At 38.1% G+C, this 14,104-nt stretch overlaps 2 protein-coding genes across 3 annotated transcripts; one reads left to right on the forward strand and one right to left on the reverse strand.

Annotated features, from left to right (window-relative positions):
• The first annotated feature begins 148 nt into the window (after positions 1–148).
• LOC143863245 (uncharacterized) lies at positions 149–716 on the forward strand. Its single transcript, XM_077373917.1, has one exon. It carries the CDS (start codon positions 232–234, stop codon positions 571–573), a length of 342 nt encoding a protein of 113 aa, XP_077230032.1. The 5' UTR covers positions 149–231; the 3' UTR covers positions 574–716.
• A 922-nt stretch (positions 717–1,638) lies between these two features.
• On the reverse strand, positions 1,639–13,550 carry LOC143863886 (uncharacterized). Of its 2 annotated transcripts, XM_077374664.1 has the most exons (6): positions 11,766–13,544; positions 10,599–11,032; positions 10,295–10,456; positions 3,187–3,262; positions 2,579–2,737; positions 1,639–2,257 (listed from the first exon to the last, which is right to left on the reverse strand). In XM_077374664.1, exons 1-6 carry the CDS (start codon positions 13,239–13,241, stop codon positions 2,135–2,137), a joined length of 2,430 nt encoding a protein of 809 aa, XP_077230779.1. In that variant the 5' UTR covers positions 13,242–13,544; the 3' UTR covers positions 1,639–2,134. The 2 variants fall into 2 exon arrangements, with proteins under 2 accessions (XP_077230779.1, XP_077230780.1); XM_077374665.1 differs by lacking the exons at positions 1,639–2,257; positions 2,579–2,737; positions 3,187–3,262 and adding an exon at positions 9,791–10,162 and having other exon boundaries at positions 11,766–13,550.
• Between the last annotated feature and the right edge of the window lie 554 nt (positions 13,551–14,104).

Genomic DNA, 14,104 nt, shown 5'->3' on the forward strand with positions numbered 1-14,104 from the left:
TATACACCCCCCATTAACCACAATCAGATTGCATGAACCGATCAGCTACCACTATACACCATCATTCAGTGTATATGCTAAGATTGGATCATGTCTCATTTTAAGTCACAAGAACAGGGTGCTTTGGTAATCTCATTTCTCACTAAATTCCAACGTCTCAGAGAGCATATTAGTGCTCAACAAAGAAAGAACTGCCTGACTGTAAAGTGTAATCTTGAAGAAGAGAGCTGCATGGGTTGTAAGCCTTCTTCTTGCAGGACTTATTCTACAGAGAGACTAGTAGCTATCTCCTTGACAGCCCTCGCCGTGCTATCACCATTGTACATAGACCGGGAGCCGCCGGCCGTCGAGCCAGAATCCAACGGTGTAGGTGGCAGCTTGAGCAATTGGCTACCTTTGGTGCTTGTTTTCTTGATCATAGCGATAAACTTTTCGCGCTTTTTAGATAAAAAATTTACAAGGTTTGATCCATATTGGATCCATAGAGTTGGAGGTTCTTCTTTCGGGATCATCTTGCTTCTCATGGGACTTGCATTGGTTTTAAAGTGTAAGGCTTCTTCAATGAAAGATTGAACAATTAACCCAGAGGAGATCATGAGAACTGATTAGATTTGATGTAATTTTCTTACTTTTTACTTCTCTTTTTTGGGTTTGTAATCTGTGCTTGTGGCTGTAAATTTTATCTTTTCTTCAGTTTAAAAAAAAATAATTCAAAACTGAGAATATCTTGTTTTTATCTGTTCTTCAGTTAGGCATTTTCCATTTGTGGTAAAAAAAAAGGGGGTTCCTTAGGTTCTTTGGCCCCACATGTGCCACATTGATATGATTGGGTCTGTTGATCTAACCGGAAAGCACAAGTCCAACCCATTACAGTGGACCTAATCTTGATCGGATGATTCTAAGCCTTTGATCAACCAATCAAGATTTAAGATCAATGAAGAAAAGCTTAACTTTTGATTTTTATAGGCTCTTAAGAGTGAGATATATGTTCGGCATAGGATCAGATTGACGTGAACTCCAAATTATAATAGTCTACAAGATCAATGGTCTCGTTATACTTGAATGTCCTCATGCTGGGCCCAAAAAACAATCATTAGATTGATCCAACGGCTACTGTCAACTTAGTCAGATTCATCAGAGAAATCCCTGGATAAGCTTGTTCCATGGACTAGGTATCCTACTTGGATTTCTTTTTTTCTTTTTTTTTTTTAAAAGTCTGGCACATTCATTGTTGAAAGTAATTAGATCCTACTTGGATATCTTGATATTATCTTGTCCTTTATTCACCATTTTGTTTTGGTATTATCCAATAACAAAGATCAATTTTGGAATTAGTTGAGTTTCTCCCGGGCAAAACACAATTGGATAAATCAGGAAGTTACTCACAACCATGGTTTAAAATTTCGACCGAAATCCAAAATTTCGGTTTAATGACATTATTTATTAAAAAAAAAAAGTGTTACAAAATTTCGGTCCGAAATTTCGAAATTTGGGTCCGGAATTTGGAACCAAATTACCAAATTTTGGTTTTTGGTGGAGTCCGAAACGGTTACCGAAACCGAAATTTTAAACCTTGCTCACAACAACCACTAATAATTGAGAAATCCAAGGCTGACACCAACCATGGATGTATGAAAGTCAGAAAACAGATACCCACAAGACAATCATCCATAATGTGAAAGCTACATCCCTTAAATGATCCTTAACCGTCCAAATAATGACCTGCTCATTATAGGCCCACCAAATCAACAATGTGGATCTTTCTACCTCAAGTGTCCCTCTAAAACTCAGGACTAAATGATGTTCTTGAAATAACCCAAATTACAACAATGGAGTTTTACAAGCTGAATCAACTTTGTAGGCCCATTTTCTCCATGGAAGAGATGGGAGAAACTTTACAAGATGCATAGATGAATTTCGCTACAAACTGAGCGGAAAATAGCTTCCAAACATAATTTTCTAGAAAAGTTTGGATAATAATTTTGTTCCGAAAAACAAGCAAAAGGTAAGATTCAGTTGGCTATATGAATATATATGAGCATCATTCATTTTTCCCCCCCAAAAGAGATAAAGAATTGTGCACCTATGGATGTCAAACTTGGATAAGTATAAGGTCAAATGGCTAATCTATGCATCAATAGCGGAGAGCAGCTTGTGGGCAATCAAGCACATCCAGATGTTCCAGTATCGGCGATGCCTTCAATCCAATGATCTTAACATTGGGATTTGAATGTCCGTCCAAGAACACATTTGTGATCTGCAGTCGATATGCCAAAATATTAGGAGGCAATAGTTTTACCTTTCTAAGATTTTATTATCTTAGAACTCCATGCTACCATCGAATAACGAAAGAGTACAACAAAAATATTGTTTTTGAAGGGAAAGAGCTCATAAACCATTGTCATCATGAATAGATCAATATACCACTGCTTGGAAAAGAAGTGCAGCACGCATGCAGCTAGGTAGGGTTTTTCTTATATAATATATGTTCGTGGAATTTGTGTTTTTCTGGTTGTCTAGTGTGATATTTCCGCTGGTAAACTAATTACTGGCAGTTCTCTTATTAGCATTTACATACCTGAGTGCATCCAAAGAGTATGAGAATCCTCAGTGATAAGCAGTTGTCTACGATCAAACCCAGAGCCTCATCCATCAATTTGCGGCACCAAGACAGATCCAAACTCTGCAATGACTTTGAACAATGAGCAGCGATGGCCATGGCAGTGTTGTTAGCAACCTGAGAAAGACAAGTAGTTCGAATCCAAGTTACACGAAAAAAAATTAAAAATTTTAAATTTAAACATGTGACTATCAGAAACTTAAGAAGGGTACTTAATGTGAAGATATCATTAAAATATTAAAAAATTTAAATTTAAACATGTGACTATCAGAAACTTATGAAGGACACTTAATGTGAAGAACCATTAAGAAAAAAACTATTTAATGCTATAAGTAACATCTTGTAGCTAGCAGCCTAGCAAGACCCCTTCAAAGAAGTAACATCTTGTAGCTTGCAAGAAAAAAGGATAATGGGAGATTGAGAAATTAAGAAACAGAAAAGATGAATGCTTGAAAAGATAAGCCAAAAACACAACAGCTTATTCACAGCTTTAAGACAATCAGTTCCATTGGAGAAAAACAAACCAAGAAATGCTTAAGAACAAACATATGGTTAAAAATTGGTACCTCTTTAACGTTATTGAGTGAAAGTTCTGTTAAAGACTCCCCGGATGCTACCAGAAATGCAGCAATGGCCTCATCACTAATCATTTAAAGAAGTTTATCATGGTTAGTTTGTAAGTATAGAGACAAGATGTGAGCAAGAAGTGGGACTGCATAAAAAATAAAACTTAAAAATATACCACTGACTAAATTGTGACAATATGCATATGAGAAAAAAAAGATACGTCATGGATTTTTAAGCAAAAAATAAAAAAACGATGCATCCAACATCATAAAAGTGAAGTTTGTAATAATAATAGAAGGGGGTGTGGCACACTCCAGTTACTAATATAGAAGTTAGGAACACATCAATGTGAAACAGAGCACACTACCATTAGCTTCATATTAAAACACAAACCAGCAAAGTATCTTTGGCATCAAGACAATGAGAGCTGACAACTAGCAGAAGAAAAAAGATATTCGAGTAAAAGATAGCACATATTACCGAGAAAGCAGAGAGCAGTGCACAATACATGCCATACAGTTAGCTACCGTATTCAACGTAAGTGTAGGGGAAAGTCATAAATTAGGAGTGAAATTCTAACAGCCCAATATAATTTCAAATCAAGCCAAAAACACCAAGGAAAAATAAAGGTAAAAGACTAAAAGTCACTAAGTCGCGCATCACATGCCTAAGGCATTTCACCGTGCCAACATGTATGGTATCTGGAACCACTGGACAATAAAATCAAATTGAAGTATCAAGGAAATATAAGTTCCTAGTAAAGCATAAGGTTCCAATAAACCTTAAACTTTACTGGATAGAAGCAAAAACCTTATGAAAGTACAGAAATTTAGTAAAACAATAGAATGAAAAATTGGAAAAGTTGGTGAGAATTGAAGAAATACTACAAATTAACGAAAAATTAAACATAAATATTAACAGACTTATTCAGATGCAATGTCTATATCTCTCACAAGGGAAGATGTTTGATGTCCTGTCCCTGCATGACACGAACATGTCTGTCTTTATGCACGTCCGTGTTTAATCCACTTGGTACAAAAATTAGAAAATAGACATAGGAATATGTCGGATTTTCCCCTCAAACTAACCATGTGGCTAAAAGGAAGAACATTTTCCTCTAAATTGTAGTACCCTCAATATTGAGACTTGATCACTTCAACAACTATACTTGTCACAAGTCCCTTCAAACTAATCAAACGAAGTATGATATCAACAAATAAAAACTCAAGATTTGGCGATGAACTTGAATAATAGAGACCAACTCCGCAAGTCATGAACTAGCTCAACACAGCATTTCAAGTAAGTTTTAATATTTTCCCTTTTCCAAGGACAGCCTCTCAGAAAAGCAGGGGTAAGGCTGCATACATCTAGCCCTCCCCAGACCCAGCAATTGCGGGAGCCTCGTGCACTGGGCCGCCCTTTTTTTCCAAGGAAAACCTAGTGAGTTATACCAAGTCTTTCAGTCAGACTATGGCAGTGAATCAACTCGAGATCTAACCAAATAAAATTGACTCAGATAAGTAAGAATTCGACCCGTGTTATTAAATGGTACGCATACAACTATCATAAATATCACCATTGGGAAATTAAGAGTGAACCAATAAAAAAGAATGAGTACCAGGTAACAAGAATCAATCTAGTCCGAAGCCACACAAATAACAGTATGTAATATATCAATTGACAAGTGTTAGTGAGATTGGTACCATGAAACACTATAACGGACCCATATAATATACACGAAACAGGAGATTGAAGACCTCTTAGAGAATATAGTAGCTGTTTGAAGCAGGCAATCACATAAATTAAAACCTGTAATCATGGTGGCACGTATCATTGTTCGGAATTTTTTCTACCACATGAATTTCTCAATAGAAGAACAAGTTTTGTGGTTTTGCTCAAGATGCTATCGTGAAAATCTAGCACAAAATAAAATAAACATATAATGCAAAAAAAGTAATAGAGGAATAAAAAATGATGAGTAGAACACAACATGGAAAAAAATATAATCAAAAGGATGTCGCAATATCATCACAAACTATTGTAAAATCTTGGGCAATCTAACTCTTTTTGGAGAATAGGTAAAATACCAAGACAATATCATGAGATGTTCAAAAGCACAAGATATTTGTAACTATGCTTAGAATGACTAACAATAAGTTATTCAATCCTCGTTATAACAAGAATCTGAGATACAGATCACCACAAAAAAACCCAAAAGCAAATCTTTCATATATATTTAACCACAAAAAACACAAAAGCAAAAAAATAGAACATTAGAGCGAGTGTATTGCCAACATTAGACCAATTTTTGTTTCCAATGTTGATTAGTCAGGGCTAATATTGCATCTTAGTTTTAGAAACGTTGCCAACACAAATGAAATTGCATGCACATTAAAATACACTTGGCCACCTAAGAGAGCATGTATTACAAAATCATGGTCCTGTCACTGTTATATAACATGAATCATAAGTAATTTTTCAACCGGCATTGGTGGCAAAGGCCCAAAACATGCTTCAATACAGAGGGATGAAAGTGTTCAAAATGGCTGAAAGGATTCAACACTTAAAATACAAAATTATGAGTGGAAGGACTTCTTTGGTTCCATAAAGATCAGGAAAGAATAGATTGAATCTATCCTTGAATCTTTGTATGAGAGAGATGGAAAGGGGTGTTCTCAATGAAAGAAGGATCTCAAAAAAATTGAAATTGTGGTTAGAATATGGCCAAATCCTTCTTTGTTAGGAAACCAGATGAAAGCAGTGATCAAGCTCCTTTGACTCAAAGAGGATGATAAGAACATCGTTTCCCTGCCCACAAAATGACTTCTGCAAGGTTTTAGAGGAGCACCATTAAAAGAATTTTGTCAGATGGACAATGGTAGAAGATGAGACCAGAATGGACGAAGTGATTGCTTTCTTCTTTGAAAGATTGTATCAGGGACAGGTGAGATGGCATCCCTAACTTGAAGGTATTTCTTTTAGAAGCCTTTCACATGAGCAAATCAGATTCAAAAAAGATTTTGAAGAAGTTAAGAGAGCAGTTTTCGTTATGGAAGGCAATAAAGCATCGGGGCTATATAGCTTGGCTATGGCTTTCTTCTGAGAGATGTGGGGGAGTTTATCATGAAGATGCTTAAAAATTTTCACAAGATGGATAAACATAATCATAGCTTGAAGGCCACCTTTATCACTTATTCCCAAGGAGGGAGCAGGGAGGGACGTCAGATCAATCAGTCTCATCAACAATTTATACATGATGGTAGCTAAAATTCTTGTTGATCACCTCCAATCCGTTATGGGTCTATAATCCCTCCTTTCCAGGGTGTTTTTGCTGCGAGCGGAAAGACCATGAATGGTGTTCTCATCACCAATGAGTGGTTGGAGTCTTAGCATAAGGATATAACTGCTGGGGTGACACGGAGAACACTTCTGATCATGCGGAGTGGGTTCTGAGGATTATATATTAGAAAGGATGGGTTACTTGGAGGATGTGGATCAAAAAATGTACAACGAACTGCTCCTTGGAGATTCTTAATGGGAGCCAAGGGTTTCTTCCAAAGCTCTAGGGGATTAAGACAGGGTGATCCACTTTCCCCCTTTCTCTTCACTATTGTTGGAGAAGGCTTGAGCAAGATGCTTGTGAAATCCGAGGAGTGTGGTTTGATTGAAAGGGTTACTTTTACACGCCTGGGATCTATTTCTCATCTCCTGTTTGTGGATGATACGACTATTTGAGATGGTTTGAAAGTAAGTTTGGGGAAAAAAACTTTTAGTGGGTTGCAATGTGAACCACACCATTTGAAAAGTTTGGCTGAAGTGATGAGCTACTCAACTTCTTCCCTTCCTTGATTGTCACTCTATAGGTAATAGCTCTGCAGCTTTATGGAATTTGAACATTGCGAGGATGGAGAAGAAGTTAGCAGGATGGGAAAAAATCCTTTCAGTCATTGCGGGGGAAAAGGAGGAGGACAGAGTTTTTTTTTTTTTTTTTTGGGGGGGGGGGCGACTGTCATGTTACACTTATTAAAACAAACCCTGAAACTCAAGTTTATGAACTGTCTCGCCTTCCTAGCCTGGAAAGATAGATGGATTTGTCTAAGGCATGCTCGACCAAAGAGAGTTTCCTTTTCGTATAGATAAAGGGACCTTCTAGGAACATGGAATTGGTAGCAAGAGCATCGTTCAAGCCTTGCCGCTTGAGAGGACAGTAATTAAACCTTTCCTTCTGTCCTTAACTTTAGGAAGTGGTCCCATTTAAAGGGTAATCCTTTCCGTTTAGAAAGTAAAGGAAGCGCTCACCGATCTTTCAATTTGCTCTGTCTTTGTTTAAGATTTCGACAGTGATGACTAAATATGAGGCGTTGTGGAAGAAAGTCATTAAAAGCAAACATGGGAAAGCAAGAGCTGGATGGGAAGTGGGTAGATTACGAGAGGTCGAGGAAGTGAAAGTCCATCTATCCATTACTAGACATCTTTACTCAGGGGATTAAATTTAATGTGGGGGATGGGAAGAGGATGGGATTTTGGAATGATAGATGGTTAGGACTTACGTGTTGTCCCATTGTCCCATGTGTTTCCAAGCCTCTTTAGGATTGCTAGGAAAAAGGACATGAGAGTCTACGATTCTTACCAAAGGCGTGGGGGTAAGATGGTCTAGGAAGGAGGGTTTTATATGAAACCTGAAATCGTTTGTTTTACGAACCTTTTTTGCAGCTTGGAGAATTCATTTTTCGGGGTCAACCGTATATTCTGAACTGCGGATCCCATGGCCTCTTTCTAGGTCTAATCTTTTTACAGGTTCTTGGGTCATTCTTCTGAGATCTATTTCCTGAACAAGTATCGTCGTCCCCTATTGGGATGTACTATGAAACCAAAATTGGGGTTATCTGCCAAGAACTACGGTAGAGCGGTTTATGAATGTCCCCGCAGTGGACTTGATTTTACCGAGGATGATGAGAACGCGAACTCCCAACCATTTATGCATTGGAGGGACTTTTTCTTATTTTGTGCCGAGGCTATTGATGAAAGATTGAGAGCCCGTGGAAAACGGAAGCGTCGTGTAGAAATACTCTTTTCTTTGTACCTTGACAACAAGAAAGTTAATCCACGAACAGAATGAGAGGATTTTGTAAGTGCAAGAGTAGCTTCCCATTCCCACTCGGTCTTGAGATCTGAACCAACGCCTGGTTCGGGTCATCATTCTGAGATCTATTTCCTTTTACAAAGGGTTTGGAGACTTTTAATCCCTCCCAAAGGACAAGACTTCTCCTGGACAACAACACTCATCAAAATCAACACGCATGATGAGCTAAAAAACTACAAAATCTCTTGACGAACAGGTGTTATGTTTATGTATCAGAAGAAGAACCCATTTCTCACTTTCATATTCATTGCCAAGAGGCCTCTTTTATTTGGACAGTTGTTTGAGAGGTAAAGTATCAACTGGGTGCTCCCCAATTTGAAGAACCCATTTCTCACATCCATATTCATTGCTAAGAGGCCTCTTTTATTTGGACTTAGTTATTTGTGTGGTACAGTATCAACTGGGTGCTCCCAAATTTGATTCATGATTTAATTTTTAACTGGCGAATCACAAGTTTTGGTTTTCTTGTTTGATTCTTTGGCACGTTAATCCCTTTGTTGTTCTCTGGGGTATTTGGATGGAGAGGAACTCTGTTTTGAAAACAAGAGCTCCCTCCCTCATTGGTTGGCGTGGAAATCATATTCATAATAGCATCTTGGGCTTTGCAACAGAAGTCCTCTTAAGGATACTCTATAGGTAGCATCATCCAAAATTGGAAGACGATATTGATTAATTCAGTGCCTTGAGCAAAAGTAGTGGCTAGACGGAAACCCCTCCAAGGAACATCCTCAAACTCACTAGTGATGGTTTTTCCCTTGGCAACCCAGGCATGACAAGTATTGATGGTATTTTCAGGAATTTCTTGGGTAACATCATCTACTCACTTGTGGCCCAATCTGCCACACCAACTCCTCAGAGGTCGAGGTCTGTGCTTGCAACAGTCGATTGATTATCTTCCTTGTAAGGGAGCTTGGAAGTGGAAGGAGACTCTGTCTAAGTGTCTAACTCTATGTCATGAACCAAGGGTGTTAGTGATGGTCCATGGAGACTAGCTAAATTTATTGTTGAGATTTCTATTTGAATACTGTTTTTTTTTTTTTCTTTTTGCTTATTCCTAGAAACACTAACGATTAAGCTGATCATCCTGACAAATCGGGTTCATCTAGAGACAATGTTTTTGAGACTATCTGTGCCTCCTGATGCGCACATGTAAGCATTTCTTTCATAAATCAGTGTCATTTGTATAAACACACACACACACACACACATGCTTAAGGAAGCCATGTAATGTCCATTCAAGTGGGTCCAAGCTATCAGGAAACAACCTTTAAAGACCAACAATTGACTTGTGACCCAATTCGGGAAAATGCCAAACTTGACTTGAGACTTGGCCTCATCAAGAACATGAGATTGGGCCAAATTAAGGCATTACACAGTGAAACTGTAACAGATGGGAAATTACTCGATGTAAAATAACAAACATTATATTGCATATATGACCATATTTCGATTCAGTACTAACATGATATTTGATATATTAATGCAAGATAATAATAATTTGCTTCTAAGGTGTTCTTATTATGAATTTTATTAAAAAAAAGTACAAATAATTGATGATACATTGCCAATATTAATGATGGGAAAATAATTCCTTCCAATCTGCTGCTTGCACATCCAAACGTGAGGAGCAAAGGTGGAAAATTCAAGGTGCTTAGACTCTCTTCTATCATTATTGGTTTGATAGATCAAATTTGCACATTATTTTCATAACTAAAAACATTATACAAAATAGGACACATATCTAAGTATGTCCATTCCAGTAGCTAAATATAACAAAAGGATGCATGTCTAAAAGCAAGTCCCTTCTGAGTTGCTAAAACAAGGAGTTCTCCCTGTACACCATACAAGTACAACCACGAAAAAGTATGAAGTCAACATTCAGAACCTTTGGCATAAATACAGCAAGATATATAAATTTCATATACCCATGGGAACAGAAAATGAATCATAAGTTGCAAAAAAACCTGAATGTGTTGCGGCAAAGCTTAAGTGCTTTAATCAATCTACAGCCATTGGTTATATGTTGAATCGATGAATCAGTCAGTTTTCTCAAGTTAACAAGATCAAGAGCACGCAATTCAGAACAAGTTTCAGCAACAACTTTCAAAGAAGCATCAGTCAAATTCCTGCATTTGAAAAAAAAAATTAAAAAAATGAAAATTGTTCGCTCTAAAAGCATGATGATGATAAGAAATAAGACAAGCTCCAATACATTTGAACAAACAGATACTCCTAAAGTTAAGAGTAAGCATAAGTAAAGGCACTTACCTACAGTCAGCAAAAACGAGCTCCTTCATATTTGGGCCACACACAGGAATCAGTTCGCTAACAAATTTATCACATACAGTTTCGATACCAGCTACAGACAACACTTCCAAATGTTTGAGCTTCTTTAATGCAGGGATAATTCGCATTGCATCTATGCTCTGGCAATCATCTATATACAATTCCCTCAAATCAGATCCTAAATTGTCGACAAGAGATTTGATTCCAGTCGATGTAAGAAGTGAACACTGGCCCAAATTTATGGATCTTAGCAAAGGAGTTGAAGTAATCAGTGCATTTAGTCCATTATCTGTAAGACTACATGCACCCCTCAGGGATATAGTAGTTAATGCAGGAAAACTATTTGGGGTCCGGGCCAAGGTATCACGTAATATATAATCGGATATGCAACGCCCACATAAATCAAGTTGTAGCACCTGAAGCTCACAAAATGAAAAACATTCAGCTCAGCCAATACATTAAGCTAACTAAATGAAAAAATACATCAGTTCAAATAACATAAAATAACCAGTTGTTGAGAATATATATTTCACATAGTTTTCCGTTTTGCAGAGAAAAAAAATGACTGGTATTCAGACTTCGGAGAGATAGAAAAAACCTTTCTAGACTTGCTCTCATGTTTGCAACACATCCCCAAGAAACTAAACTAAGTTTTTGACAACTTGATAACTCACCTATGTTATGTCAAAAAATCTTTTGAAAAGTTCTTTTTCACCAAATAACAGGAAGGAATAGCTAAGTGCGGTAGTAGGGGACAAATTGTCACGGTTAGGTCAGAGTGTTTTCATCAAAACAAAATGCTCACTCAAACGGGTATTCATAACTATGGTCGATAGGTACTTCCTCACAATTTGGCATGCCTATATAGTTAAAGGACAAAAAAAAGAGACATGGTGATTGAGACTGACTCAAACTTCATAGCTTAGTTAAAGTTATAAAGGGCATAATCTTCTTACAAATAAGCAGAGTGTCATACAGTTTGAAGCAAAAAATGAAACCCATTCTACTAAACTTCCAATGTATAAATATAACAGTAAAACCAAGGAATCAAGAGATAAAATGCATGGAACCCAGCAACTAATTATTAATTAACACAAACACAGCAACATGAATACAGAAAGCAAGCATTCATTAAGTGAGAAAATGTACCCTCAAGTGTTCTCTATTACACCCTCCAAGGATACTTCCGAGCTGCTCTTCTGTTATCCACGAACAATCCTTCAAGCGTATTTCGGAAGGACAGTCACCAACAATAAGCTCCAGGATACGACAATTCATCTTTCGAGAATCACAAAGTAATTGGCACAGCTTGTTTCTCAGTGCATCGGGGACTCCTTCGAGTGAACTGATCTCTTCGGCATTCCTATATAGAACATTAATGCAGAGATCTTGCAGTGAAGGAACCACCCGTGCTGAGAGTATACAGTTGTGATTCTTCGAAGGCACCCAATCAATCCCAGGCATAGATTTGCTTAGATTGGAAGTGGAATTCATCCCTCGAACCTTCAGCCCCAATTCTCGGTCCTTAATAATTTTCATAGCAGTAGAAAATGGACCAGGCCAGTCTTCAATTTCTTGATCATTTTCTGCCAATGGCATTTCGGTTTCAGGAACAGATGAATTATACTGTTGGTACTCTTCTTCCCCTTCAGATTTGAAATGGGCAAATCTGGAAGCACTTCTTTTCGCGTTTTCTAAGCTATATTTCTTATATCGTTCGATGTGATCCTCATTCTTTATATTCGATGCGTCCAATCTCACCTCTTCCCACGCAGTCTCTTCAATTACATCTTCATGTGGGTTTGTCATAATCTCCGACATAAAGCACATCCAATCCAAATCTTCTTTCTCAACTAAGTTCTCTTCTGTGAATTCTACATCAACTGAATCCAACTTAGCCTTCCCCTTTTCCTCTTTGCTGAGCCTTCTTTTGCTCCGATTAGGGTTCATCTCCGATTCCAATACCGCCTCATCATTCTCATCCAACACATCAATCTCTTCGATTCCTCTCTTCGCAATTCGAGTTCCTGACCTCAAAGTCATCGACTTTTCATACTCTTTCGAACCCTTATCTTCCAAAAACCCTAAAGCCTTATCTTTCCCTTCTTCATCAGAATCCATTACCAATATTGGCCCATCAATTCCTTCCTTCTCCTTCTCGCCCATTCCGCAATCTATAAAAGATCCAGAAACCCTAGCTTTTGAAACCCTAGCTTTTTTGTTAGGCTTTCTTGTGGTCTTCTTCTTACCCTTCTCATTACCAGAGTCCTCTGAGTCTGCCTTACCATAGCCCGAGGCACCATAACAACTCCCTTTCCTTCGTTCTTCATCAGCATTTTTTGGATTCTCATTGTTTGGATTCACGTTGTCAGTTCTGCTTGGCTTTGAAGCGATTCGGAGACTCCGTCTCTGGTTTGAACTGGAACCTAACCCTAACCCTAACCCTAGATCTTCGGCATTGGAATCGGGAGGAGAGAGATTCAAATCAATTGAAAGAGAAGTGTAATGATTCGAATGTTCGTTGATTTTGGCCGGAGTCGAAGGTTCGATGATCGGAGCATGAGATTTTTTTAGGGTTTTGGGAGATGATTTTGGGAATATCTCTCTAGAACGTAAGACCGTCATCTACACAGAGAAACAGAGAGAGAGAGAGAGAGAGAGAGAGAGTTTGGGTTTGGCTTCAGGGAGACGCGTTTGGGGAAGGGGGTTATATTTTCCCGCGCAAAACAGAGCATGGTTTTGTAGGGATTTTAGGGGTTTCTTTTGGACCGTTCATTTTAGGATGTTTTAATCGGACGGTAACTGTATCTAATAAGAGAGGAGTGGGGGTGGGTTCCGAGGAGCAATCGCCAATCGGGGGATAGGTTTTGGTTTTTGATGGGTGACGACTAGCACAGTTTTTATTTGGGAGCTAATAGATACAACAGAGGTGGCTGTCCAAAGTAAAAACAGGGGATGAATATTTCACTTGCCTTTTAAGAACTGATTTTGAGTCCAATAAATGAATGGGTTGGGACCATCCTGTGGAGATGAGTTTTGAGGCTTGACATTTCTAAGTCAGGACCCAACAAATGAATGGGTTTGAATCATAAACCAATGTGGGCCACATTTATTAGAAAATACGTCCACCTACTCGCAAACAAGGTGGTTTGGGTTAGGGAAAACAATTGTCTTAAAGCATGAACATGTGACAGGCATATGATGATTGGGTCCATCAAAATTTTGGCCATCCTGTTGACGTTGGTCCTGTATAAAAGGGTAATCCAACACCCAAATATCTGCTATAAATAGCCCATGACAATCCCAAGGTAAGGATCGAATCACAAGAATTACTATTCATAGTCCTTACATCGGCATTATATCATCTGTTGCAGTCACTGACTTAAGCATCGGAGAGCCTTCCCGGAGAAATTACTCCGGGTTGGTCTTCTGACCATCTACTACCTTGTGCAGAGAACAGTACAGCATAGCTCCTTTCCCCTCACATC

Source organism: Tasmannia lanceolata, unplaced genomic scaffold (genome assembly GCF_043159265.1).
Source record: "Tasmannia lanceolata isolate RefF3 unplaced genomic scaffold, GAP_Taslan_0.1 ptg000044l, whole genome shotgun sequence".
NCBI lineage: Eukaryota > Viridiplantae > Streptophyta > Magnoliopsida > Canellales > Winteraceae > Tasmannia > Tasmannia lanceolata.

Coding starts and splice junctions, on each gene's coding strand:
- LOC143863245 (XM_077373917.1), top strand. CDS start 232: ATGGGTTGTAAGCCTTCTTCTTGCAGGACTTATTCTACAGAGAGACTA.
- LOC143863886 (XM_077374664.1), bottom strand. CDS start 13,241: ATGACGGTCTTACGTTCTAGAGAGATATTCCCAAAATCATCTCCCAAA. Junction 10,457..10,598: donor CTCGTTTTTGCTGACTGTAG/GTAAGTGCCTTT, acceptor TTTCAAATGCAG/GAATTTGACTGATGCTTCTT. Junction 2,258..2,578: donor TACTCTTTGGATGCACTCAG/GTATGTAAATGC, acceptor TATCGACTGCAG/ATCACAAATGTGTTCTTGGA.